Here is a 25,635-nt window from a genome sequence, read left to right as displayed (position 1 = left end):
TGCTGGGGTCAGCATGCGTATTCCCTGTGAAGATGACTTCTGGCCTCATGCTCAGGCAACTGTGCTCATGTTCTCCTCCCACCCTTAGCAGTCACTGCATGCCCAGGCCATGGGCACTTCCGGCCACTGTTCATGTACTTGGTCATTCCTCCCAGGCTATTGTATGCTACCCTTGAGATGTTGCAGGACTTCCAACACCCTTAATTGCCTGCTTAACATCAACCTCTGTTCTCGCCACCATTTTTTTCCTCCTTGATGCAAAACTTGATTTTTGACATCCAGCTTGAAACGCTTCCACGACACTCCAGCAATATCTGCAGTGCTACCATTTGTATGGGGCACAATTTATGGGCAAATATGTTCACCAGGACATGAAACATTCATAGAAGGAGAGGTCACGCCTGAGTAATAAACAGATAGGTGAGAATCTTTCAAACCAAAGACATGTCGTTGGCTGACAGAGTGCCATGGACCCTGCGCTAAGTACCGTGAGTCACACGATGTTCAGGGAGAGCAGGGCTCCAGTGAGCAGCGTGGAATGGGGGGGCTGCCCTCCACGCTGTACTAAAACAGAGCGTTTCCCCACAACACTGCTCAATTCACTGGATAAATCTTAGGGCTATTAGGATACTAATGAGTCAGAGGAGACCAGAAAATAAAAAACCCTTCTGACTGTTTATCCGGTACTTTCCTGAGTGGATGGACTGCAGAAACGCTTTGTGCAGTAAGTAGAAAGCCCACCAAATACACTCCAGGCACTTTCTGTCCCCACTCCATTTGGTCAGATGATCCTCCTCCTGAACCTTGATCTTGATGATGATGATCCTTGTAATTCTACCTCTCGTCCCAGATGAGCTACCGTTTTAACCATTTTTTGGTTTTTTGTTAAACCAAAATCCTTTCTCTGTGGATCTCAAGTACATTCTGATTGTCACTAATTCCATTAATCTATTAGCTATGACTTCACTAATACTGTTTCTTATTCTAATAGCCCATTCATTTTATTTCTTGGAGCAGTGCTATCCAATAGAATTTTCTGAGATGATGAAAATGCTTGCTCAGTGTCTCTCTGCTCAGTCTAATACTTTAGCACTATCCACCGGTGACCACTGAGCATTTTAAATGTGGCTAGTGCAACTGAGTTTTAAGTAGAACGGAATTTTAAATTTTTTTTTTTTTTTTTTGAGACAGAGTCTCACTTTGTTGCCTGGGCTAGAGTGAGTGCCGTGGCGTCAGCCTAGCTCACAGCAACCTCAAACTCCTGGGCTTCAGCGATCCTACTGCCTCAGCCTCCTGAGTAGCTGGGACTACAGGCATGTGCCACCATGCTCGGCTAATTTTTTCTCTATATATTTTTAGTTGTCCAGATAATTTATTTCTATTTTTGTTTTTTAGTACAGACGGGGTCTCGCTCTTGCTCAGGCTGGTCTCGAACTCCTGACCTCGAGCGATCCACCCGCCTCGGCCTCCCAGAGGGCTAGGATTACAGGCGTGAGCCACCACGCCCGGCCGGAATTTTAAATTTTAATTAATTTAAATAGCCATATGTGGGTAATCGCTATCATAATTGGAAAGCACAAGTGTTGGGAAAACTCCCTGCCGGAACCAAGAACCACCCTTTGTAAGCAGAGAGCAAGCTCAGCCCAAAGAAAGAGGCAGACCAGTCCAGGCTGGTAGGCAGTCAAAGATTTACGCAAGAGGAACTTACATATGAGGTAGTCTGGGGGGGCAGCAAGACAAAGCAGATCTCTGCGCTTGCAAAGGACTCCTGTGTAGTCTTTTACACTATGAAAAGAAAAGAGAAAGGGAAAAAAAAAGTCACTGCCAGAGTGTTAAACCATCTGGTGGCTTTCCTTATCTATTTACTTTCTACTTAAAGGGATTATTCCAGTTCCCTACAATCTGGTCAGCATTCCTGGGGGTTGGGGGGGGGTGTTCCAGGCAGTGACTGTTATCTTGTCCTACTGGTAGCTGTGTCCTACAATCTGCTTTGCACACAGAATACATTTTCACTTCTTTCAACCCTAGTGGATCTTGTCTACGCACCCGTATCTGGGAGAGAAGGAAGATGGTAGCTAGAAGTCACGCGAATGAGATGAAGCCACAATAACCCCCATGAGGCACATCATTGATCACCGATCATCTCTCCAGAATATGTCACATTGAATATTCAGATGTAGCATCTGTGTAATTTGTAATAAGAATATAGATAATTTTTGGTATATTATGGAGAAAAAGTCCTAATAAAGTATAGTAAATGAAACCACTTAGTGGAAAGGCTAATATCAAAATAGACTAAAAGGAAGGTTTGGAAAAATACACTTTAAATGATAGAGAAGTTGGGAATACCTCTAGGGATATTCAGTTTAGAACCACTCTGATGTAAAATTGACTTGCAAATGTTCCAGTGCAAAAAGCCAAATCTGAAAAATAAAAGATCTATATGACTAACGTACCTGCTTGTGTCTATGGCCCACCCCAGGGTGTGGGGGACGGTCTTTCATTTGGGAAGAACACAGGCTCCTCAGGGCTCGCAAAAGGGCTCTCTGCTGCGTACAGATCTGGAACGGGAGCATTTGGACCTCCCTTCAGTTTACAATGCTGGTTATCTGTCCTTCACCTACTTATTAGAGATTCAAATTATGAATTATCTGAACACAATTTATGTCAAACACCCAGCTGAGACAACTGATAATTTGCCACGGGCCTTGTTCCTCAAGTTCCTCCAAGTTTTACCCCTGTATCAAGTCAAATCTCTAGAAAGCTTGAACTCAACTTTTATCCCTTCATCCTGGAAGAAAAGCTTCACAGTATGCCTCAACTCTAAAGGCCTAGTAAGAAACAGTCTTAAAGAGAACTTCTGTGCTTTCTTTGTGAAACTACTGGGGGGACACTGTCCAGCAAGCTACTCATTATTCTATCTACCCACTTGAGAAGTGGCTCTTAGCTACCAGAGCCAGAGAAAGTTTGTTTCATGATGAACTGGAATGTTTCATTTTCTAAGACAATGAAAAATACACAACCAGTCATGCTTCCCTCTTGGTCTCCATCCTGGAGAAACTCAGAGCTAGTTCTGTGCTTATTTGCAGTAGATTTTCTCAGCCCAACATTTCTGTTATGATTTTTCCTTATGTTCCCTCACTAATACTTGGTCATTTTATTTTTATTGTTATATTAATAATTTATTATAGTCATAACATTTCTGGTACTCTGCATCAAATCCATTTTGAAAGAGGACAGGATGTAAATGTAAATTCATGTATACCAATTCATTTTCCTTCTTTTCTCCCCTAAAAAAAATGGGCCACCTTCTTAGAGTTATTATTCTGAAACGCAGGGTTCAATACCAAGAGCCTAGCTCAGTATTTAAGACCTAGTTCTCATACCTCCTCCTCCAAAATGCTCCTTCCCCCAGCTAGCAGGTTCATCCCATGTTTAATGTCACCAGGGAGGGGTTACAAAGCACTGAAAGAGCAAACCTTGTCATTCATTATTTCCATCGCGACAGGTCCCATTTCAGGAAATACCAACGGAGTGCATGCCATTCAAAATGTGGACTTGTAGCCCAATTTTTCAAGATTTTATATTTCTTCTGTATTTCTCCACATTATCAACTAAAATCCTTAAGACCAAAAATCTTAATCAGGAGTATTGTTTTCAGGGAAAAAAATTCCATGCTTGCAGAAGGAATATTTTGCTAGATTGGGTGGAAGATAAACTTTAACTGAATGCTGCCTTACCTCTTTAATATATGTTCATTCTAATTATTTCAAAAGAATAACCTCTATAGTAAAACATTCTCCAAAATATATTTTGAGTCTGAGGTAGTTTAAAAATGAATTCAGATTTTTTCCCCCTGAGCCTCATATCTCTATTTGAACATTCTTATTCTGCTTATGATGATCAGAATTTAACATGAAATATAATCTGTCTTCTAGGTGATAAAAAGATGGAAATTTCTCAACTAAAGAGTTTTTAAATTAGATCTTTTCAGCCCATCTAGATTTGCAAAATGAAACAAGGGATTATATTGCTGGCTCTCACTGGGACACTTTTCCCGGAAGCCAAAGGACAATCTAGCTCACAAGAGGTAGGCAGAATGTCGATTTGGTTTAATGCAGACAAATGTTATGTGACAGAGATGAGTACTCTTGCACTTAGTTTTTGAACCCAGGCATCCTTAGATAGGGAAAATCTGGCTACCTCTCCTATGGCTCTTCCAACATTTGCTTTTGTTTTTTTAAAACTAAAAACCATAATTTATATTTTCTCTTGCCTGTGTGCACGTTAAATTACTGATTTGAGGGTACTGTTAGTTACCTGATATACAATGAGCATATTTACATTGTATGTCATATACATATAAGGTAAATAAAATACAAAGTGCATTACTCTGTTTATATTTCAAGAAATATAGGCCACATAGCAATAGGCTTTGAAGTAAAGGGACTGTCACTAGCAAAAAGTTAAGGCATTTAAAGATGGTAACAACACTGTAGTTACTGTCATGCCAAAAGTCAGAGTTAGCTAATAGATTTTTCTCTGAACAAGTATACTCAAGATTGTTCCCTTTGAAATTTCTAAAAGACTTAATTGACTTGAATGTTAAATATTAATTATCATTCAAAAAACAAAACAGAAACCTCAATAACCTGGTGGAGATGTTTCCCCCCATGCCTGAACAGTAGTAATACTGGTTTCACTGCTCAGAACTTGCAGCCTCAGCAGCTAGAGTACCCAAATTTTATTCATGGGTCAAAAAGGAACAACAAAACATTTCACTCCAGGTTTCTTACTTTTGAAGTTATTTGTACAAAGAAGTGGGTGGAAGCTGTGTGTACATGGGGAAAGGTCAAATGCTGTTTCTGGAGCCAGTACCATTCCTAGGATAGTCTGTGGGAATCGTAGCCACAAAATTTCGGAGTTAGAAAATAACTTAGGGATCATCTTCCAACTTCCTCATTTTACAGATGAGGAAAGTGAGACCCAAGAGTGACTCATTGGAGGTTAGTCAGCTAAATACTGAATAAATTGAGATGCAGATTACCTACTCTTTCTACTGTACTGCATTATATAGATATAATTCTGGACAGCATTTAGCTTTTAGTTAGGGAACATGAAAGGAGCTATAGAACCGATGTCATCGAATTATCAAAGCATAGCATTGAAAATAAAAACCAGTAATTCAAAGGCTGATGGGGGAACAATGTAAAGAAAGGATCAGGCCACTGACACTTGAACTCACTGGACAGTCTTAACAACACTGAAAAGGAAACACCCAAATATTCTGTGTCTCCTGACATAATACAATAGGAACTGCATATTACCACTTACGAAAGATTTTTGCCAAAAAAAAAAAAAAAAAATCAACTCCGAATCTGAATAAGGCTCTAGATCTATCAATTTAAATATAGCACAGGGATGCAATTGGCCAAATCCAGACATAGGAGAGAGGCCATCTTGGATCCTGTACTCTTAGTTCAGCCCAGCTGCCACCATGTGGATCAGAGACAAACCATTCCATTGAGCTTTGCCCCAAATGAAGATCTATAGAACGGTTGTTGTTTTAAGTCAATATGTTTGAGGGTAGTTTGTTACACAGCTATGGAAAACTGATACAAAGGAGGTGTGGTGGTTCATTTATGTCAGCTGGGCTAAGGGATGCTCAAATAGCTGGTAAAACATTACTTCTGGGTGTGTCTGTGAGGGTGTTTTTGGAAGAGATTAGCATTTGAGTCAGTAGACCAGTAAATAAGATCCATCTTCTACAATGTGGGCTGGCATCATCTAATCATTGAAGGCCCAAATAGAACAAAAAGGCAGAGGAAGCGGGAAGTCTCTCTCTCTGCTTGAGCTGGACCATCCATCTTCTCCTGCCCTGAGATATTGGAGCTCCTCAGGCCTCTGGACTCAGACTGATTGACACTACTGTCTTCCCTGGCTCTCCAGCCTGCAGAGGGCATATGGCGGGCGGGATTTCTTAGCTTTCAGAACCACGTGAGCTAATTCCCCAAATAAATCTCCTCTTATGTTTCTCTATATAGTCTACTGGGTCTGCTTCTCTGGAGAACCCTTTTAATATAGGGGGAAAGGTGAAATTCTTTCTCTCTGTTTATCATGTACATTCCTTGTTTGAATATGCTAAAACATTATTTTCCATTCTCTCTGCCTAGCAAAATTTCACCCCTCTTCAGAAAATACCCAAAGATCTGAGTACAGGAAATTGGTTGTTTCTGGATTATTTCTTTCCCCAGAGCTGAGGCAGAGTACCTCTGAGATGTGCCTGGATCTTATTGTTCCAGAAACGTCTCCATATGCTACAAAGTGAGAATGTGCTCAAAAAAATTATACGGGCATGTCCCAAGGACACAGATGCCAGCTTGAAGAGGATCCTACTGGGAAAATCTGGGACCATTTGCCCACCCAAATAATTAAGTACAATAAAGAATTATAGGCCGGGCGCGGTAGCTCACGCCTGTAATCCTAGCCCTCTGGGAGGCTGAGGCGGGTGGATCGCTCGAGGTCAGGAGTTCAAGACCAGCCTGAGCGAGACTCCGTCTCTACTAAAAATAGAAATAAATTATCTGGACAACTAAAGGTATATATAGAAAAAACTAGCTGGGCATGGTGGCGCATGCCTGTAGTCCCAGCTACTCGGGAGGCTGAGGCAGGAGGATCGCTTAAGCCCAGGAGTTTGAGGTTGCTGTGAGCTAGGCTGACGCCATGACACTCACTCTAGCCCGGGCAACAAAACGAGACTCTGTCTCAAAAAAAAAAAAAAAAAAAAAATTATAGATCATTTAAAAATAGAAATTCATGAGTTTAGATCAACAATAAATAAGAAAGAAAGGGAGGAGGAAGGAAAAAAGGAAAAAAAAGAGAAACAGATAGATAGATAAATGGGAGAGATGGGAGAGAAGGGCGAAGGCTGACTGGTAAATATGGTTGGAGTGCTGTAGCTGGAAAATCCCAATTTTGTAAACATCATTGTAAAGACTGGATCAGGCAATTAACGGCTGCTAAGTATAAGGGAAATAACTGATGAGAAGCAGGATATTTGTAAGTTCTTAATGTGCCAGCCCTAATAAAACTGCTTATTAGTTGCAAGGAAGAAAAATAAACAATAATTATAGAGTAGAAAGATTAGACAACACCTTGACCAGGTAATCAAAATGAACATCATCTGCGAAGGACCGATGGATATCATGGCCATCAGATATGACAGCCTGAAAAGGATACAACATTGCCTATGCAGTGGTCTGGCCAACAACACAGAACCCCAATGTGATAAAAGGAAATATCAGATAATCACAAAATGAAATGAAAGAAAAGAAAAACTAGAACTGTAGTCTTCATAAGTGTCAGCGTTATGAAGGACACAGAAAAATTGTAGAAATGTTCCAGATGAAAGAGGCTACAGAGAGTGCCTTGATAACTCAGTGCAACACCTGACCCTAGACTGGACCCTCTAATGGGTGTAATGGGAAAAATGCCTGACAGTTAAAAAATGCTATTAAATCAACTGACAAAATTAGAATATGGATTATAGATTGGTAGATTAGATAAATGCATTGTGTATAAATATAATTTATGAAGTTGATAATTGTAGTGTGGTTATTTAAGAAAATATCCTAATCTCAAAAAATATATAAAGGAAATATATGTAATTTACCCTTAAATGCTTCAGGAAAATGTGTGTGTAAAATAAATAAATAAATAAACAGTGAACACAAATGATGAAGGAAATGGGTAAAATGTTAACAGTAGGTGGGTCTGAATTTGGATAAAGGGTATACAAATGTTTCTTGCACTACTTTTATTTTTGTAATTATTTTAAGGCTGAAATTATTTCCAAAGAAAAGTTAAGAAAAAGTTGTACCATTCTAAGATATAGTCCATGAAACTATTTCTCCATCCTCAAACCTAAATTATCTCCCTTCTCTGAATGCCCACAGCACTTTACTCTTTTGTTTTTGTTTTTTAAATTATCATTTACAACCTTGTACTGCCACTTAGTTGTTTCAGGTTGTTTTGGGTGTGGAAGTCTGTATTTTGCCTTCTCAATTGCATGGTGAGTCCTCTGTAGGCTCTTTGTAACTCTCTCATGCCCCTTGTAGCATGTTGGCACAGGGTGGGTGCTCTGCATGAGGTCTGGCAAGTTCCGGATGCAAAGATTTGGCGTGAAGTCTCTGCTCTGCCACTCAATTGCTCTGTGAACTTGGCAAATTAACATACATCTCTGTGCCTCTGTTTTCCCATTTGTTAAATTGAAGGGCAGTAGAAGACTTTTCTTGTTCTAAAACCAATGGTTCAGTATTTGTTTAATTATGTTGAAGCAGTTTTATATTCTAGATATAGCATGTGAAATATTTTAGAGTTATGATATGAGTTCATATATATATACACATATGTGTGTGTGTATATATATAAAATGCTTAATATCATATCAGGCTGCAGCTATTTGAATCAATTTGACAGCCATTGCGGTACACTGAGACGCTGAGCTCCGTAGAGACAATGCCAGGACAAGTGTGAGCCTGGCAGGCACTGGGTGACTCTGTGCCTTGCTGAGGAAAAAATAACTAAATATGGGCAAAGGGGAACCTAAGCAGCTGAGAGGCGAAATGTCATCATATGCATTCTTTGTGTAAAGCTACCAGGAGGAGCACAAGAGGAAGCACCCAAATGCTTTGGTCACCTTCTCAAGAGTTTTCTATGAGGTGCTCAGGGAGGTGGAAAGCCATATCTGCTAAAAGGAAAGGAAAATCTGAAGACATGGCAAAGATTATAAAAAAGAAATGGAAACCTATATCCCTCCTAAAGAAGAAACATGAAAGAAGTTCAAGGATCCCAGTGCACCCAAGAAGGCTCCTTCCACCTTTTTATTCTTCTGTTCTGAGTATTGCCCCCAAATTAAAAGAGAACATCCCAGCCTATCTACTGGTGATGTTGCAAAGAAACTGGGAGAGATGCGGGATAATTGCTGTGGGTAACAAGCAGCCTTATGAAAAGGCTGCAAAGATGATACAAAGATATTGCTGATACTGACCTAAAGGAAAGCCTGCTGCAGCAAAAAAGGAAGTTGTCAAGGCTGAAAAAAGCAAGGAAAAGAGGGAAGAGGAGGAAGATGAGGATGAGAATGAGGAGGAGGATGAAAAAGAAGATGATGATGGGCTGCACACGGTGGCTTATGCCTGTAATCCCGGCACTTTGGGAGGCTGAGGTGGGAGGATTGCTTGAGGCCAAAAGTTTCAGACCAGCCTGAGCAAGAGTGAACCCCTATCTCTACAAAAAATAGAAAAATTAGCCAGGTGTGGTGGTGCACACCTGTAGCCCCAGCTACTTGGGAGGATGAGGCAGGAGGATCGCTTGAGCCCAGGAGTTTGAGGTTGCTGTGAGCTATGATGACACCATTGAACTCTAGCCTGGGTGACAGAGCGAGATTCTGTCTCAAAAAGGAGGAGGAGGAGGAGGAGGAGAATCAGCTGGTTCTATGCAGCTTTTTTTCTTGTCTATTAAAGCATTTAACTCCTCATAGACAACTCACTCCTTTAAGAAAAAAAAAAAATTGAAATGTAAGGCTGTGTAAGATTTGTTTTTAAACTGTGCAATGTCTTTTTTTGTATAGTCACACTACTGAATGTGTCTTTAGCTAGCCCTGTCCTGGTGGTATTTTCAGTAGCCACTAACCTCCCCTGGTACAGTATGGGGCTTGTAAATTGGCATGGAAATTTAAAGCAGGTTCTTTATGGTGCACAGATTAGTTACATATGGGGATGGCAATAGTTTGTTCATCTTCAGTTGTCTCTGATGCAGCTTATACGAAATAATTGTTCTGTTAACTGAAAACCACTCTGTAATTGCAAAACAAAACAAAACAAAAAATAATTGCAGCTGTTTTGTTGACATTCTGAATGCTTCTAAATAAACACAATTTTTTAAATTAAAAAAACTCAACAATTTTGGGGGGGGGGTCCAAAAGTCTTAGATGCAACATTTTGCATACATTTGTTGAACCAATCATAGATCCTTTTCTTGTTTTATTTTGGTGACATTTTTCTTTACCATGAGTACCATGATAATGATTTTAGACTGAGGCACCGAGAAAGCTGATTCCCTGACCCAACACACTTGAGTTGTCTTTCTCAGCAGTTAAGTTGGTTTTATATCAATCTATCCACACTCCATCAGCTTCCCTTGTGGCTCATGAAACATTTGCAAGATATTAGGTGAAGGTAATTAAACATGCCTGAGGTTCTGGCAGTATAACGTTCATTTAATAATTCTTCATTTTCTATCTTATTTTTGCCACTAATGATTTTGATCAAAGGCCCATAGAGTTTTAGTCTTCTTTCTCCCCCACTCTCAGGGTGAAAACTTGCTGAAATATATTGAAAGAGTGGTCAAAATGATCAGTTTTCAGATTGAAGCTATAAGAAGTCTAGTTTAAATACATATTTTGTTATTAAAAGATTAAAATAATGGACATAAAAGGAGGCCTTCTATTTTATTGATTAAAATAAATTCTCTACCAGGTGCAGTGGCTCGTGCCTGTAATCCTAGCACTCTGGGAGGCCAAGGCGGAAGGATTGCTTGAGGTCAGAAGTTTGAGACCAGCCTGAGCAAGAGTGAGACCCCGTCTCTACTAAAAATAGAAAAAGTTAGCTGGGCAACTGAAAAAAAAAATTAGCTGGGTGTGGTGGCCCACACCTGTAGTCCCAGATGCTTCTAGGGAGTCTAACGCAGGAAGATCGCTTGAGCCCATGAGTTTGAGGTTGCTGTGAGCCAGGCTGACTGCCTGGCACTCTAGCCTGGGTGACAGAGCAAGACTCTGTCTCAAAATAAAATAAAATAAAATAAAAATAAATTCTCTTTTAATTTGATCCTTGTCTATTTTATACCTATCTAACCGGCCAACTATATTAAAAATTTAAAAGCTGTCAGCTGTTTTTGAAAGTATTTGACCCATTGATTTAGTAACAAAATGTACCTTAAGTTCTATTTATGGTATTCAGAAACAAAATTTCAGATAATAAAAAATTGCGTTTCATTAAGTAACATGCTTGGCAATTGTCAAAGCTCTTATGACATGTATTAGAATAAAGTGCAAGTGGTGCACTTACACTGAGGTTAGGCACATAATAAAGGAGGTTGGAGTTCACAGAAACACATATGTTCCTATGATCTCCTCAGTAAATATAAGGATATTCCAATCTTCAGAGGACTAATATTCCTGTTCATTCTGATATGCCCAGTGATTAACACAGTACCTGACACCTGTAGGAACTCAGTAAATATTCTGTGAATAAATGAATCAATGAACAATAACCAATACTTACAGAAACCTTAATTTAATGAATTTTGTATGTCTTTAAAAATATTCTCAGACAACTCAGTGAGCTGCCCAATTATATTGGTGAGTTGATTTCATCTTAATTTTGCCACCTGTAGAAGTTTTAAAGGCAAAAGCAATGTTCTTTAAATTTCTAATACTAGGACCATTAAAGGTAATTCTGCTTATGCATTCAAGTGGAATCTGTTTTGTTTCATTCTCCAGATGGGGACATGGGTAGTGAGTTAGAATGGTCCTGACTGCAGAAAGAATATTTTTCTCCTGCATAATCCTGTGTCACCTTGGAGCCCTGGTCTTTCCCTGCTGCACTACTGTGCTTATGCTTTGTATTGGTTAGTTGAACTTATGTTGGAAATAATGGAAAATGTCCCATGATGGACCTTGTGGTTGTTCTCATTGCTATTTTTTAAAGGCTGACAAGAATTTTAGTTTGTGCCAAAGTTCTTAAAGCTCTTACAGATATCAAAAAAGCCATGGGTGAAAATATTGCTCAGAATTTCTACTTTATAATAAGGAATGGTGGCTCATTTGGCTATATTGTTGTTACTTCTTAAAAGATCTGTGATTTTGGGCTTGGGGAGGAAATGCTTGGTTTGTATAAAAAAATCAAATATATTACCCACATCATCAAATGAGACCACTGCCCAAGGTCAAAGATGTATTTCACTTTCTACAAGAATAAAGGGGAGAAGTAATATTTTCTGAAATTCATGTTCACATTATAATCCACTGCCTACATCTTCAGAAGCAGTATTGGCTTTTCTAAAACTAATGCATTTTCAATATGTTGGTAAATTTATAACTCACACTCCCCCTTTTAAATAAAGCATATGTCTTTTCTAGAAATTCAAGATGTATTTCAACTTGGAAGTCCAGGTGCTTATTATGAGATTACATTTATTTTAAAATGAAGGTCAATTTTTTTCACTAAATTGTTTGCCTGACAAAATGTTTATATCCCATGGGCAGGTACAGTGGCTCACACTTGTAATCTCAATACTTTGGGAGGCCGAAGAGGGAAGATTGCTTATGGCCAAGAGTTTGAGACCAGCTTGGACAACATGTGGAGACCCCACCTCTACAAAAAATAAAAATAAATTATCCAGGTGTGGTGGCACACTCCTGTAGTCCCAGCTACTGAGGTGGCTGAGGCAGAAGGATGGCTTGAGCCCAGGAGTTTGAGGCTGCAATGAGCTATGATCATGCCACTGCATTACAGTCTGGGCAACAAAATGAGACCATGTCTGTTTGAAAAAAAAGTTTACACCCCAAATCTTGACAAATATCTTAATTCAGAATAGGTTTATGTTTTCAAATCTCTATAAGGAGAAATTGGCATTGGAAATACTACAGCAAGTTTTTCTACTTCATTCACTTAAGATATATTTTTGTAAGAATGTCTTGACATAAGTATGACTTAGGAAAAAGTAAACTTGGTCCAAAACTTAAATCTGAACATTGCTCATTTGTAGTATGAAATATTTTAAATTATAAAAATGCATGTGTGTTTTATTTTTCTTTTGTAAATAAACTATAATTCTTAGTGCACAAATATTATTAATAACATGGGAACAAGTATTTGGAAACTTCTGATAGATGAATACGTAGTCTTTGATAGTTATGTTTTATGATATGTAAAGTTGTTTGATTTAGTGAACATTCTATTTAATTAGAACATGGTTCAAATGGATAATTTAATATGTGTAGACATTACTCTTAGTGACAAAGTGATTAAGTAACAAAGACCATTTAATTGGTGTTCTTTGTTACTTATGCTATTTTAATATAAATTGTGACAGATTTTCCGTAAGTAGATGAAATTCACTATTTTAGCAAAACCTACTCAGCAGGCTATAAGAATTAAATTTCCTTTTTACTTTGGAAACATTTAACATTTCGAGTCAATGATGAAGATGATTTTATGAGTTTGGCACTGATATTGTGAAAATCAGAAACAGGAGATGGATCTCATATTTCTTAATGTTCTCACTTATATTTCATAAGTGGTTGCTTTAGGGATTATGAAAACAATGACACACAGTGAGCTAGTTGATGGGTGCAATCTTTGTGCATAGGTTTGGGTGTGTTCTGAGTGGCCTGTTCACATTTGTCTCCTGTTTTATTGTACAAATCCCCTTTCTCATAACATGAACTTTTCTTATGTGTGAAATGCATTATTATCTCATGTTTTTATGTTTCTTCATTGCAATAATTTTCAGTGAGGGAAATGCCTATAACTTATAAATTCTTTTTTTTTTTTTTTTTGAGACAGTCTTGCTGTGTTGCCCGGGCTAGAGTGAGTGCCGTGGCGTCAGCCTAGCTCACAGCAACCTCAAACTCCTGGGCTTAAGCGATCCTCCTGCCTCAGCCTCCCGAGTAGCTGGGACTACAGGCATGCGCCACCATGCCCGGCTAATTTTTTCTCTATATATATTTTAGTTGACCAGATAATTTCTTTCTATTTTTTTTTTGGTAGAGATGGGGTCTTGCTCTTGCTGAGGCTGGTCTTGAACTCCTGACCTTGAGCAATCCACCCGCCTCAGCCTCCCAGACTGCTAGGATTACAAGCGTGAGCCACCGCGCCCGGCCTATAAATTCTTAATAATGAAAATACTAAATATTCATTTAACTCAAAGTAGGGATATAATTATACTGGGAGAATAGGGAATAGGGTTGAAGGAAGAATGGAAAAAGAGTTGTATTCTCATCATCCATAGTAAGGCTGATAATTTATAATGTTTAAAATGAAAAAGTCCTGAAACAGCAGTATAAACATCTTGTTTTTTGTTTTTTGTTTTTAAGAAAATGTGGAGGTCAATTCCAATAGAAACAGTTGTAAGGGTTGAAAGTGTTAACTATGGGTAGCAGAAATCAGGAGTGAGAAGAAGTAGGACAGGGAATTCTCTTTTTTGTTAAAATCTTATAGTACTATTTGTTTTTTAAAATTGTACATGTATTATTTTAATAAAAATAAAAGTGAAATGAAATTCAAAAAATAAAAGCAAGAGAAAAGAAATGCCTGTCCTGTTCTAAAACATCTTATTTGCTCCTTTCTTCATTTTCTTCCTTGACAGTCTTAATTTTTGTCTATGATTACTTTTACTTCTTCTTTACAGAAGACCTCAGATATACCATCCTTTGGCATAGATATTACACATATATATTATTATGGGTCTTAATTTAGATGAGCCTCTTAAAACTGAACACTGTGCTCCATGAATTCCCTTTACTTTCGAACTGTCTTCCTGGTCCAAATGCACTATCACTTGAATGGCCAACGCTGGCTCTCAAATACAAGATCTCAAAGTTGGCAGGTTTCTGAAATTTGCAAGAAACCTTAGTTACTCAGAAATATAGAGAAATATTTATATCTTTATTATACATATACAATCAATAAGAATTAACTCTGAGCATTGATCTTTATTTAATAACAAAAATGGGTCTAGTAATGTTAGTTGTCATAGTTACTATTAGTAGTATTAACTTAATATTACTGAACTTAACATTTTAACATAGGAAAAGGGTTATGGATTTATTATTTGGAAACTGAAAAGACACTTAATAAAACCTAGTTAAATTACTTGTTGTGGTATAACAATCAGCACAAGTGAATTATTTCTGTATTTTCTTAATCATAATGAAGTTCTTACCAAAATAAGAGATATTAAAGGCCTAAAGCAGTGGTTCTTAAACTTCGGTGTGTGCTTAGGAATTAACCATAAACACGGATGAAATGCCCTGACCTAGAAATTATGATTCTTCATGTGTTCACTATTGCCCAGGGATCTGGGTTGTAAATAAGCATCCAGAGAGATTCTGACAAAGATGGTCCTCGGACCCCACTGAGATGCACTGTCTTGTTGGGTTGTATCAGACATATTAATACTTGAGTTGATTTTATTTGTCTTTTAATTTATTTCTCAATGACACTCCAAAGAGAACAATTTTAAGTGCTCTCTCAGAGAAGTATCTAGGGACCAGTAGCTGAATTTATTTCACACAAAGAGGAATAGAGTAGCTTTATGCAGTAAGATCAAGTTCCTTGCTCTTGTCCTAGATAATGTAGGATAATTTCATTGGTTACTAGCTAGATGCTAACCAAACAAAGATAAATATTTGTGGAATAAAGATGGTATTTAGAGAAATACTTTACATAGGATGAAATCTAATGGTGCCTGGAATTTTCGAATTCATTAATCAGAGTAATAATTTTAAATGTGCCAAAAAGTAATACTGAACTCCAAATTATAAATTATGCATTCATTTGCTTAGTGCTTACCCATGAAGTCCTGATATAAATTATTGTTTGTCTTTTTAAAATCCTTTTCCTACTGTGTAGGTTGTAAAGACTCAGAAGAGATACTGACAGCTAAAAACAAAATAATCTAACTCACTACAGTGTATTTCAGCATTTAAGAAGAAAAAGTTTTAAACTAGTTGTCATCCTATTTACTTCTGTAAATGCAAAACTCTATGAATGCTTTCAGGTGAGGTAGGCCAAGAATTTATTAAATCATTTAATGTGCCTCTTATACTCCATATCCCTCAGTGGTTTTTCTCCCTCTCAATTTGGAGGGATAAGCTGACTAAAGCAACAATTTGTTTTTAACATACCTTTTATCTGGTATATGATACCTGTGATAAATATGATCACATACCATAAGACTTGCTAATCCTACAAAAATAATGGTGATGATGATGATGTATGTGATGATGGCTAATATTTATTGAGAGCTTACAGTATGACAAGATATTAAGTGTATTAAGTTACTTGAATGGCACAAAAAATCATTATTATTTGCATTTTATAGGTTAGAAGATTGAGGCCCAAAGAGGCTAGGTAACTTGCCCAAAATCAAATAAGTAGACTTCAAACTTAGGCAGTCTCCTTCCGGTGCCCAACTTCTTTAACCTTGTACTTTCTATAATCCTACCCACCCAATGCCTCAGCAAAGGTAAGGACAATATTTCAAATGGATAAATACTCCCTTGGTGGGTATTTCCATCTGATTACATTCTCACTTTGGAAGTGGCAACCCAGTATTTATAAATTTAAGCTTCCTTGGGAGCATTTGGTATCTCTTTCATGATAGGTTTCCCTTCAATTTTAATGTTTTGTGGTTTCAATAATAACTGCCTTGTGAGATACAGTATGTTAAGGCTAGGTCAGAATTTATACACAGAATCCCAAATAAGAGGGAATAACTATCTGCTTTCAAGTGGAAAATAAATTAAAAGATAATCTGATGAAATCGAAACCAAGCCATTATCTGATTATAAGGCCATTCCTTAGCAGGTACCGCATATTCAGCCAGATGAATCACCTGTCTTGGAGAGCAAGTTCTTTGGCAAGAGAACCAGGTTCCATGTAGAAACTACAGACTTCGTGGGTAGAGATGATTCTCGCTCCTAATTCTTTACTGGTTTGGGCTCTGGCGTTGGTATTGTAATCTGTAGACCAAAAAGCAGCATCTAACAAATGATATAATGGAGGAAGGGTTTAAGCAAAAAATATCAACAACAAAATACGCTAACACATTTACCCACAAAGAGGGACATCTGCTGAAAGTGATGGGCGTCTGGGGACCACACAGAACCCTTCAGTGGGCTGGAGAATAACCTCCAGCTTTTTCTTTGTTACAGAGCTGGCAACAGAAGACGGTTTCTGTGACTCCTCCCCCAGCAGCCAGACGAGGCTGTTTAGAAAAGCCGTGATATGTCAACATCTATCAAGAAGGGGACTCGTCTTATAGTTACAGATAAACAGAAAGAAACTGAAATAATAGGCAGAACAGAGAAAATGACACCTTACCCAGTGCAATGCCCCAAGTAGATAGAATAAATGCTGCTAATGATGATGGTGATTACGATGAAACCTGGGGTGGTTACAGTGATTACAATTAGGATGTTTCATAATTTGGACACAAATACTATTATGCAAACCTGTGGAAGCATGAAAGAGTTTGTACTTTGTTTTTGTATACCTAGGGATCAGGGGTTACAGATTGCACATTTATGATACAGGAAATAAGCATAAAGGGGGTGTTCTTTTGAGATTTGTCTCATTCATATAAAGATAAAAAAGCCAAATAAATCTATGAGGAAAATGAAATGTTTCCCCGAGATGCACAGATATAAAACAGAAATCTTCACAGGCCACTGAGAAATAATAGACATTTTTAAGAAGGAAAATTGATTAGATATATAATAAATTAGAGGTAGTTCTTAAAATCTGTATAGCAACTAGAAAGCAATGCTATTCTCAAACCGATGAGTAATAAATAGTTTTGTTTGCATCTTTTAGCCAAATAAACCTAGACTGACTGTAGGCTCAGGAAGATAGAAAAAGTCCAGAAACTCTTGAGAATTATATAATTTTAGAGGAAGAGGGGACATGTGAAATCATTTTTTAAAAGTCTCCTGACATATACACAATGAAATTGAAGATAAGTGATTTGTTGTTATGGTCCACGTCAGTGGTAAAGCCAGAAAATAGTAGAGCCAGGACTTCTCCCTACCTCTTGTTTAGCCTACTCTGATTTACTGATTCAACCGTGGTAGGTCTGAAAGAGTGGCATTCTCTATTCCATTTTTTGGTCTCGGGTTAGGGTAAGCTTGTAAGTGCTTAAAGATGGCAATCAGTTAACTGGGGTTGTTATGTGTACTGTTCAAGGCCCTGCATCATCAAAGTTATTCCAGGGTATACGGGCATAGAATAGGCAAAATAATTGCCTAAGAGCTCTAATTTCATGATACAACCATGTTTATGAAACAAAAGCAGCTTGGCAGATCACTTCTTCTGAGTGGTTTATTCAAAGTTAGAAATAAGTTGAGAAGGGAAAATTTCATTTTAGCAAGCTTTAATTATCATAGACATTTTAGGAGGCAGGGGCAATGAAGCCAGGACAAGCACACTGCTACTCTGCCATCCTATTACACGTAATCACCGCTCAGTGTTCTCACTCTTTGATCTAAGTTAGCAACTCTTGTTAACAATGTGGCTGCTGTATTGAAATCCCTTTACTACTAGTTATTATTTGTCATACTAATAGTACTAATAGCTTTAAAAATAATTTAGTCTATTATTAATTTTATGCTCAGATTCACAATACTCCTATGAGATAGGACAAATGGTTACCATTATCCATATTTGATAATGTAAAATTTAAGGCACAGAGAAGTTCACAGCTACATGGTGGAAAAGTTAGGGTTAAAGTTCAAGTCTTTTGACTTCTAGCCAACTTTCTTTCATCTAGATACGTTCTTTTGATTTTAACATTTAGAAAATGACCTTACATGGTACTTTTCTTTTAACACTTTACTCTCTCTGTTCTTTACAGCATCCCACACAGTTCCCCGAACATAGCAAGTACTCAATAAATGTCAGTGTTTTTAAGAATTAAGAACATGAGAATCCCTTTTTATAGGGTGGATGCTATCTGAGGTAGGACAGTGAGGCATTATATATAATTAGTTCAATTCTTTCCTCTTTCATCTCCATTTAGGAGCTTCTGGTCTAATTAGCAGATATTGGTCAGAAGCCCTGCAGACAATTTATGTTATCATCACTGAGTTATTAGCTGAAAATATTGGTTTCTAGTTTCTTCATTAAAAACATGAAGATGTGGTACTTTTTTTTTTTTTTTGAGACAGAGTCTCGCTTTGTTGCCCGGGCTAGAGTGAGTGCCATGGCATCAGCCTAGCTCACAGCAACCTCAAACTCCTGGGCTCAAGCGATCCTACTGCCTCAGCCTCCCGAGTAGCTGGGACTACAGGCATGTGCTGCCATGCCCGGCTAATTTTTTCTATATAGATTTTTAGCTGTCCAAATCATTTCTTTCTATTTTCGGTAGAGACGGGGTCTCACTCTTGCTCAGGCTGGTCTCGAACTCCTGACCGCGAGCGATCCACCCGCCTCGGCCTCCCAGAGTGCTAGGATTACAGGCGTGAGCCACCGCGCCCGGCCGTGGTACTTTTAATATGGGAAAAATTTTCAGAATTGCATTAAATTTCTTGGATGATTAATAGTATGTGTCAACTTGACTGGGCTAATGGATGCCCAGCTAGCTGATGGAACATAATTTCTGCATATGTCTTTGAACATGTTTCTTGAAGAGATTAGCATTAGAATTTGTAAACTGAGTAAAGAAGATCCTATCTCACCATTGGGGGCTGACATCATCCAATCCGTTGAGGGCCCAAATAGAATAAAAAGGTGGAAGAAGGGTGAATTCAGTCTCTCTGCGTGAACTGGGACATCCATCTTTTCCTGTCCTCAGATATTGTTGCTCCTGGTTCTTGGGCTTTTAGACATGAACTGAATTATACTATTGGCTCCCTTATTTCTCAGGCGTTTGGGTCTGAACTGGAACTATACCACCTGCTTTCCTGGGCCTTCAGTTTATAGATAGCAGATTACGGGACTTCTCAGCCTCCATAATTTTGACTCCAACTCTCATAATAAATCTCTTTCTACATGTTTATATATAATCCTATTGGTTCTGTTTCTTTGGAGAACTCTAATATAATATTTCTTAAGTTTTACCTTCATATAGGCACACTTTTATAACCTTATGACATGTAGTAGTGGTACCATTGTTATGCATGAAGAAACTAAGGCTTAGAGAGGTTAAGTAACTTGCCCAAGATCTTGTAGCTAATAAATGGCAGAGACAGCAAAAAATCCAGGTCTGTTTGACTCCAAAATCTAAGCTATTATTATTAATAGTTGCTATACTGTATTTTACCTATAGCTTTATGACTCTGACACAGCTAAATTTTCCCAGATAGCTAAAATCTTCCCCATTCTATTAATAGATATTAAAGTAAATAATTTCATATAGTCACCCCCAAATAGAGACTATGTTCTGTCATTTCCTACTAAAACAAAAATTCAGACTAAAGAAACTCCTTTTTGTAGATATTATTTGTTCCAGCTCAGAGAGTGTATCTTTATGCTGCTTACTTTAGGTTGCAATATGTTCCGAACACCCACTTTTTAAGTTTTTAAAATGGTATTTCAATTTTTCCTTCAGTTTATATGTTCAGCCACCTGTACACTTCCTCTACACTTCTCTGAAGAAAGGAAAAAATAGTTTTTTCTAAGATTACATTAACAGAGACGTCCAGATTATTGGGAAAATATATTTTAATAAGCAGCTCATTGAACAGATTTGCTTTCTAATTGATGTCAACTCTCATTGGAACACTACCCCAGGTGAATACTGGTCCTCGTTTTTTGATTCTTCCTTCTGTCCTCTACTCTGTTTGGGCTGAGAATCTACCAAACTAGGGTTAAGTTAACCAATGGAAGAATATTAGGCAGGAAGGGACTGTACTGATTAGTTTCAACTGCCTCCTTTTCAGAGGCAGCTGAAGTCCACAAACTGGTTTACTGAGGTGCATTTATATCTGTGCTGTCTCATTATTTAAGACTCTAGATTAGTCATCAAGTAAATGCTACACCTGACAGCTGATGGGAATTTCCAGAATGGGTTTAAGTGTGAGGAACAACAAGGCCTAGTGTTAACAGGTCAGTTCTGGAGGTAGATTACTTGGATTCCAACTATTTATCGGCTGTGAGATCTTGGGCAAATTACATAAATTTTCTGTGACTCAATTTCCTTGACTGAAATTGAGGTACCATACTATCTATCTCACGTGGTAATCGCACGCGGTTAAACTCTCAATAAACGTTAGTTATTTCTACCCAAATTTCAAACTGTCCAATCCTTGAATTTTGAGCTCTCCTGATACTCTACTCTGGCATTTTTTCTCTTTTAAAGTCTTCTGAACAAAAGTTGATGCTTGCATTTTCAAGACACTCAAATGATTTACTTTTATTAAGTTTGGGGCAAATAGACTATATATGACAACCGCTGCCCCCGCCCCCCCCGTCCTTTGAAGGTATGTGGACACAGCAGAATTCAAGTTGAGAGGAGAATGAGCTCAAGGGTTGACCAGATGCTTAGAAATAACTGTCTCAGGAGGTCTGTGGGACCTCTAATGAGGGCGGCTGGCCATCAGAGAAACAAGCGTTAACACAGCAATGGTGTGACCCGTTTCCCTGCCGCTCCTGGAAGGCCCAGGTGGGGCTCGAGGGTGACTGAAGGGTCAGACCACACTGGAAGTGTTCTCAAGTTTGGGCTTTTACACAGCACTCTCAAAGACAAAGGGATTTCTTAGCTAGGTCAGTTTTTTGGTTTGTCGTCCTACTGCTCCCAGCCCCCAGCTTTGTCCCCAACTTCCCCAGGCGCTGGCTCGATCGCGTCCCTCACATCGCCCCTTTGTCTGGCCGCCACCTCGCGCCCCTTTGTTGTCCACTGTCCCTCCCAAAGAGGGGTAAGGGGGCCGCGACACCCTCCAGGGAGGAGAAATATAGGGGTAGGGAGGCAAAGATGCCCTTACAAGTTCCCACTCGGGCACGCGCTCCACGCCGCCGCCGCCGCCGCCTGCCGCCCTCCGGCGGCAGCCCGGGCCCCCGGCCGGGGTCCTCGGCACGGGGGAGGGGCGCGGCGCGGCCGGCGCCTTCCGATTGGCTGCGGTCGTCGGGGCGCCGCGCCGCGATTGGGCCGCGGGGCTGTCTGGCGCGAGAGCGCGCGAGGTGGGGAGGGGGCGCTGGAAGCTACTGGAAGGCGGGGGCGGGGGATGCGGCGGGGGAGGTGGGGGCAGCGGGGCGGGGCGGGGGCGTTGGCGGGAGGAGCCGCGCGAGTGCGGGGCGGTCGGGGGCGGCGGGCGCGGGCGGCCGGCAGCAGGCGGAGGGGAGGTGCGAGGCGGGCGCCGCCCCCGGCCCCTCCCCGGCCCTCCCTGCGCCGATCTCCGACCGCGGGCGGCCCAGGGGCGGACGCGCGGCTGCATCCCCATCCTTGTCGTCGCCCGGCACAGCGCGAGCGGGCGAGCGGCGGCCGGAGCGCGCCGGGTGGAGCGCCGAGGCCCGGCCATGGCCACCACCAGCACCACGGGCTCCACCCTGCTGCAGCCCCTCAGCAACGCCGTGCAGCTGCCCATCGACCAGGTACCCCGGGGCACTCCGGCGTCTGGGGCGTCGCGCCCTCGCCGCCCCTCTCGGCTGCGGTGCCACCCGCCCGGGGGCCCGGGAGGCGGGTGGGGGCTGGGGCCGGGCGCCCGGTGCCACTCTGCCCGCCTCCCTGGAAGGGAGGGGGCGTCAAGCCGGTTATTGTCCCGGAGCCCGTTGCTCCGGGCTGCCCCCTACTCGGCGTGCGCCCCCGGCCCTAGGCGGGGGTGGGCACGGCGGTGCCGGCGACAGCCCGCTGGGGAGGGCTCTTTATCTAGACGTGCGCGAGTGCATGCTTGCCACTGCCGTCCGTGGCCGCGGCGCTCGGCCCTGGCGACCGGGTCCCGGAGCCGCCCGCGGGGCACATGGACAGGGGAGCAGACAGGGTGCGGAAGGCCGTGGCCGCGAGGCCGGCGGGGCCGCCCTGCCCGCGTGTGGCGCCGATGCCGGGGTGCGGGCGCGAAGGGCGCCTCGGAGACGGCGTGGATGGGCGTGAGGGGCCGGCGAGGCTGAGGCGGTGCCGCACTTTGGGGACAGTTTGCGTCCAAGCGTGGTTTAAGAGAAACCGAGAGGCAACAGTTTGGGGAAGGCAGAGAGGTGATGAGGAAAATCAGTGAGAGAATCCCAGGATTCTAGCTGAGAAAGTTGCAACCTTGTGGATTGGAACAGCCACCCTGCGTCTGCCTCCAGCCCTCAGGAACGCTTTCGACGACGTCTAGGGAAGGGTGGCATTTAAATGAGGCCAATCGAGTTTGATTGTTTCCAGGGCCTAGGGATTACCGAGAAATAAACTGTATTGTGATGGCAAAAGCAGCGCCATTTTTATTCAGAAAAGAAAGTTTGGGAGTATTTTGCCGTGAGAGTGAGATTTTGAGGAGTTGTTGATGGGGTATATTTAGATAATGCTCTAGCCCCAGGCTAAAGGTAATTGGAAATTTTACTTGCAAGTGTTTTTGGAGTACTTGATCTAGAAGTGTTTGTGCTTCACAAGGGATACTGGTTCACTGTCCTTGGCTCGGATGTGTTGCTGTTATTTAGTCTTCAGGGATTTCATGTATAATACGGGATTCCTCCATGTCCAGACTGCTTTTCATAACAGCAAGCTGGAAAACTAACATTATGATACTAACTGCTTTGTGCTTTACTGTTTTAAATAAAATAGACTTAAGTATGTCGGAATTAAAAAATTCTGCATTCTGTTGAAATCTGAGTACTTATATTTCAGTCATAACTTTTGGTTAATAAATAGTAAAGTACCTATCCCCCCCACCAACATATCTTGAACAGTAGTTATAATGTGTATCATTCTAATAAAGTACCAGTAGTGAAATTTATCCTTTATTTTAAGAAAATATTCTTCTGTTTATTAATAAAGATCAGAAGTTGGGGTTTTTGGTCTTAGCCCTGTGGAGGATTCCCACTGTTTTCCAACCTGAAGTGCAGTGTGTGACCTTTTAGCGTATTAAACCTCCGACTTAAATAGGTTGCTGTCAGTGTACTAGAAAATACAGAGTGGGTATTTGTTAAAAAATTTTTCTTGCTGATGAGCAAGGGAGATAGGCTTATACCTTTACATTTCTTTTTGGGAGACAGATACATACTTATATTCTCTCTCTCTGCCATAGACATGCTCTTGCCCTACCATGATGAAATATTTTCTTTACTGTGCTAATAAAACTTTTTAATTTATATAATGCTTGTAACCTTTTAAAGTGACTTAATAATAATGAACCATTTAAACATCTCAGCAATCCAGAGGAAGTCTTTTTCAGTAACGAAATAAGCAGGAGAATCAAGGGAAAGTGACAGGATTTAAAACATTTTTGACTTTCCTTCTTTATTGGCTAATGGTCTTACCTTGGTACGTTGGGACCACTATAAATTTGTATAGCCACGTATAACCCTGAATTTATGTACCCATTTGTATAGTACAGTCATGTGCCACATAAGGTTTTGGTCAATGTGGGACTGCAAATACAACAGTGGTCCCACATGGTTATAATGGAGTTGAAAAATTCCTATTGCCTTGTGATGTCATGGCTATCATAATGTAGCACTATGCATTACTCACGTTTTTGTGTTGATGCTGGTGTAAACAAACCTACTCAATTGCCAGCTGTGTAAAACTATAGCACATAAAATTATGTATAGTACATAATACTTGATAATGATAAGTATATTATTTGTTTATAAATTTATTATACTTTTCATTATTGTTTTAGACTGTATTCCTTCTGTTTATTAGAAAAAAGTAAGCTGTAGAATAGCCTCAGGCAGGTATTCCAGGAGGTATTCCAGAAGAAGGCATTGTTATCATAGGATGTGACAGCTCCTTGCATGTCATTGTTCCTGGAGACCCTCCAGTGGGACAAGATGTGGAGGTGGAAGACAGTGATATTGATGATCCTGGCCCTGTGTAGGGCTGAGTTAATGTGTGTGTTTATGTCTTAGTTTATAATGAAAAAGTTTTTTAAGTAAAAAAAATGTTTTAATAGAAAAAAGCTTACAGAATAAGAATATAAAGAAAAAATATTTTTGTACAGCTGTACAATGTGTGTGTTTTAAGCTGTTACTACAAAAGAGTTAAAAAAAAATAAAAAATTTATAAAGTAAAAGTGTTACAGTAAGTCAAGGTTAATTTATTATTGAAGAAAGAAGAATACTTTTTATAAGTCTATGTAGCCTAAGTGTACAGTGTTTATAAACTCTACAGTAGTGTATAGTAACATCCTAGGCCCTCACATTCACTCACCACTCACTCACGGACTGACCCAGAGTAACTTTTAGTCCTGCAAACTCCATTTGTGGTAAGTGCCCTATGCAGGTATGCCATTTTTTATCTTTTATACCACATTTATACTGTACCTTTTCTATATTTAGGTGTGTTTAGATCCACAGATACTTATCATTGTGTTACAGTTGCCTACAGTATTCAGCATAGTAACATACTGTACAAGTTTACAGCCTAGGAACTATATAGCTTAGGTGTGTAGAAGGCTATACCATCTAGGTTTGTGTAAATACAGTCTATGATGTTAGCACAATAACGAAATTACCTACGTATGCATTTCTCAGAATGTATCCCCATCATTAAGCGACACAAAACTGTATTTGAGTTGTTTCTTTTCTCTAAGCCAGTGTTAAGAATATTGCATTAATACCACGGAGGTCTTAACTTTTCACAGTGACAATCAGTTGTTTCTTTGAAGCATCTAAGAGATGACTTTTTGTTGATGAAGCTCTTGGAATCAATAACAGCTCATTTTGT

General features: G+C 40.0%; 1 protein-coding gene and 1 long non-coding RNA gene across 2 annotated transcripts in view; one reads left to right on the top strand and one right to left on the bottom strand.

The window, feature by feature from the left end:
- Positions 1 to 1,686: 1,686 nt before the first annotated feature.
- On the bottom strand, positions 1,687 to 16,816 carry LOC123636408. The gene is made up of 4 exons (XR_006734519.1): positions 16,678 to 16,816; positions 2,457 to 2,561; positions 2,047 to 2,183; positions 1,687 to 1,785 (listed from the first exon to the last, which is right to left on the bottom strand). It is a non-coding gene; the product is annotated as an uncharacterized LOC123636408 (long non-coding RNA).
- A 5,384-nt stretch (positions 16,817 to 22,200) lies between these two features.
- MBOAT2 (membrane bound O-acyltransferase domain containing 2) overlaps positions 22,201 to 25,635 on the top strand; it is a 127,576-nt gene continuing 124,141 nt past the window's right edge. The window contains exon 1 of the mRNA XM_045549001.1: positions 22,201 to 22,367. Coding sequence (XP_045404957.1) covers positions 22,293 to 22,367 — 75 coding nt within the window. The 5' untranslated portion in view covers positions 22,201 to 22,292. The remainder of the gene's footprint in view (positions 22,368 to 25,635) is intronic.

Source organism: Lemur catta, chromosome 4 (assembly GCF_020740605.2).
Source record: "Lemur catta isolate mLemCat1 chromosome 4, mLemCat1.pri, whole genome shotgun sequence".
NCBI classification, from domain to species: domain Eukaryota; kingdom Metazoa; phylum Chordata; class Mammalia; order Primates; family Lemuridae; genus Lemur; species Lemur catta.
The sequence above is the reverse complement of the archived record's forward strand: the minus strand, read 5'-3'. Positions and strand labels throughout refer to the sequence as shown.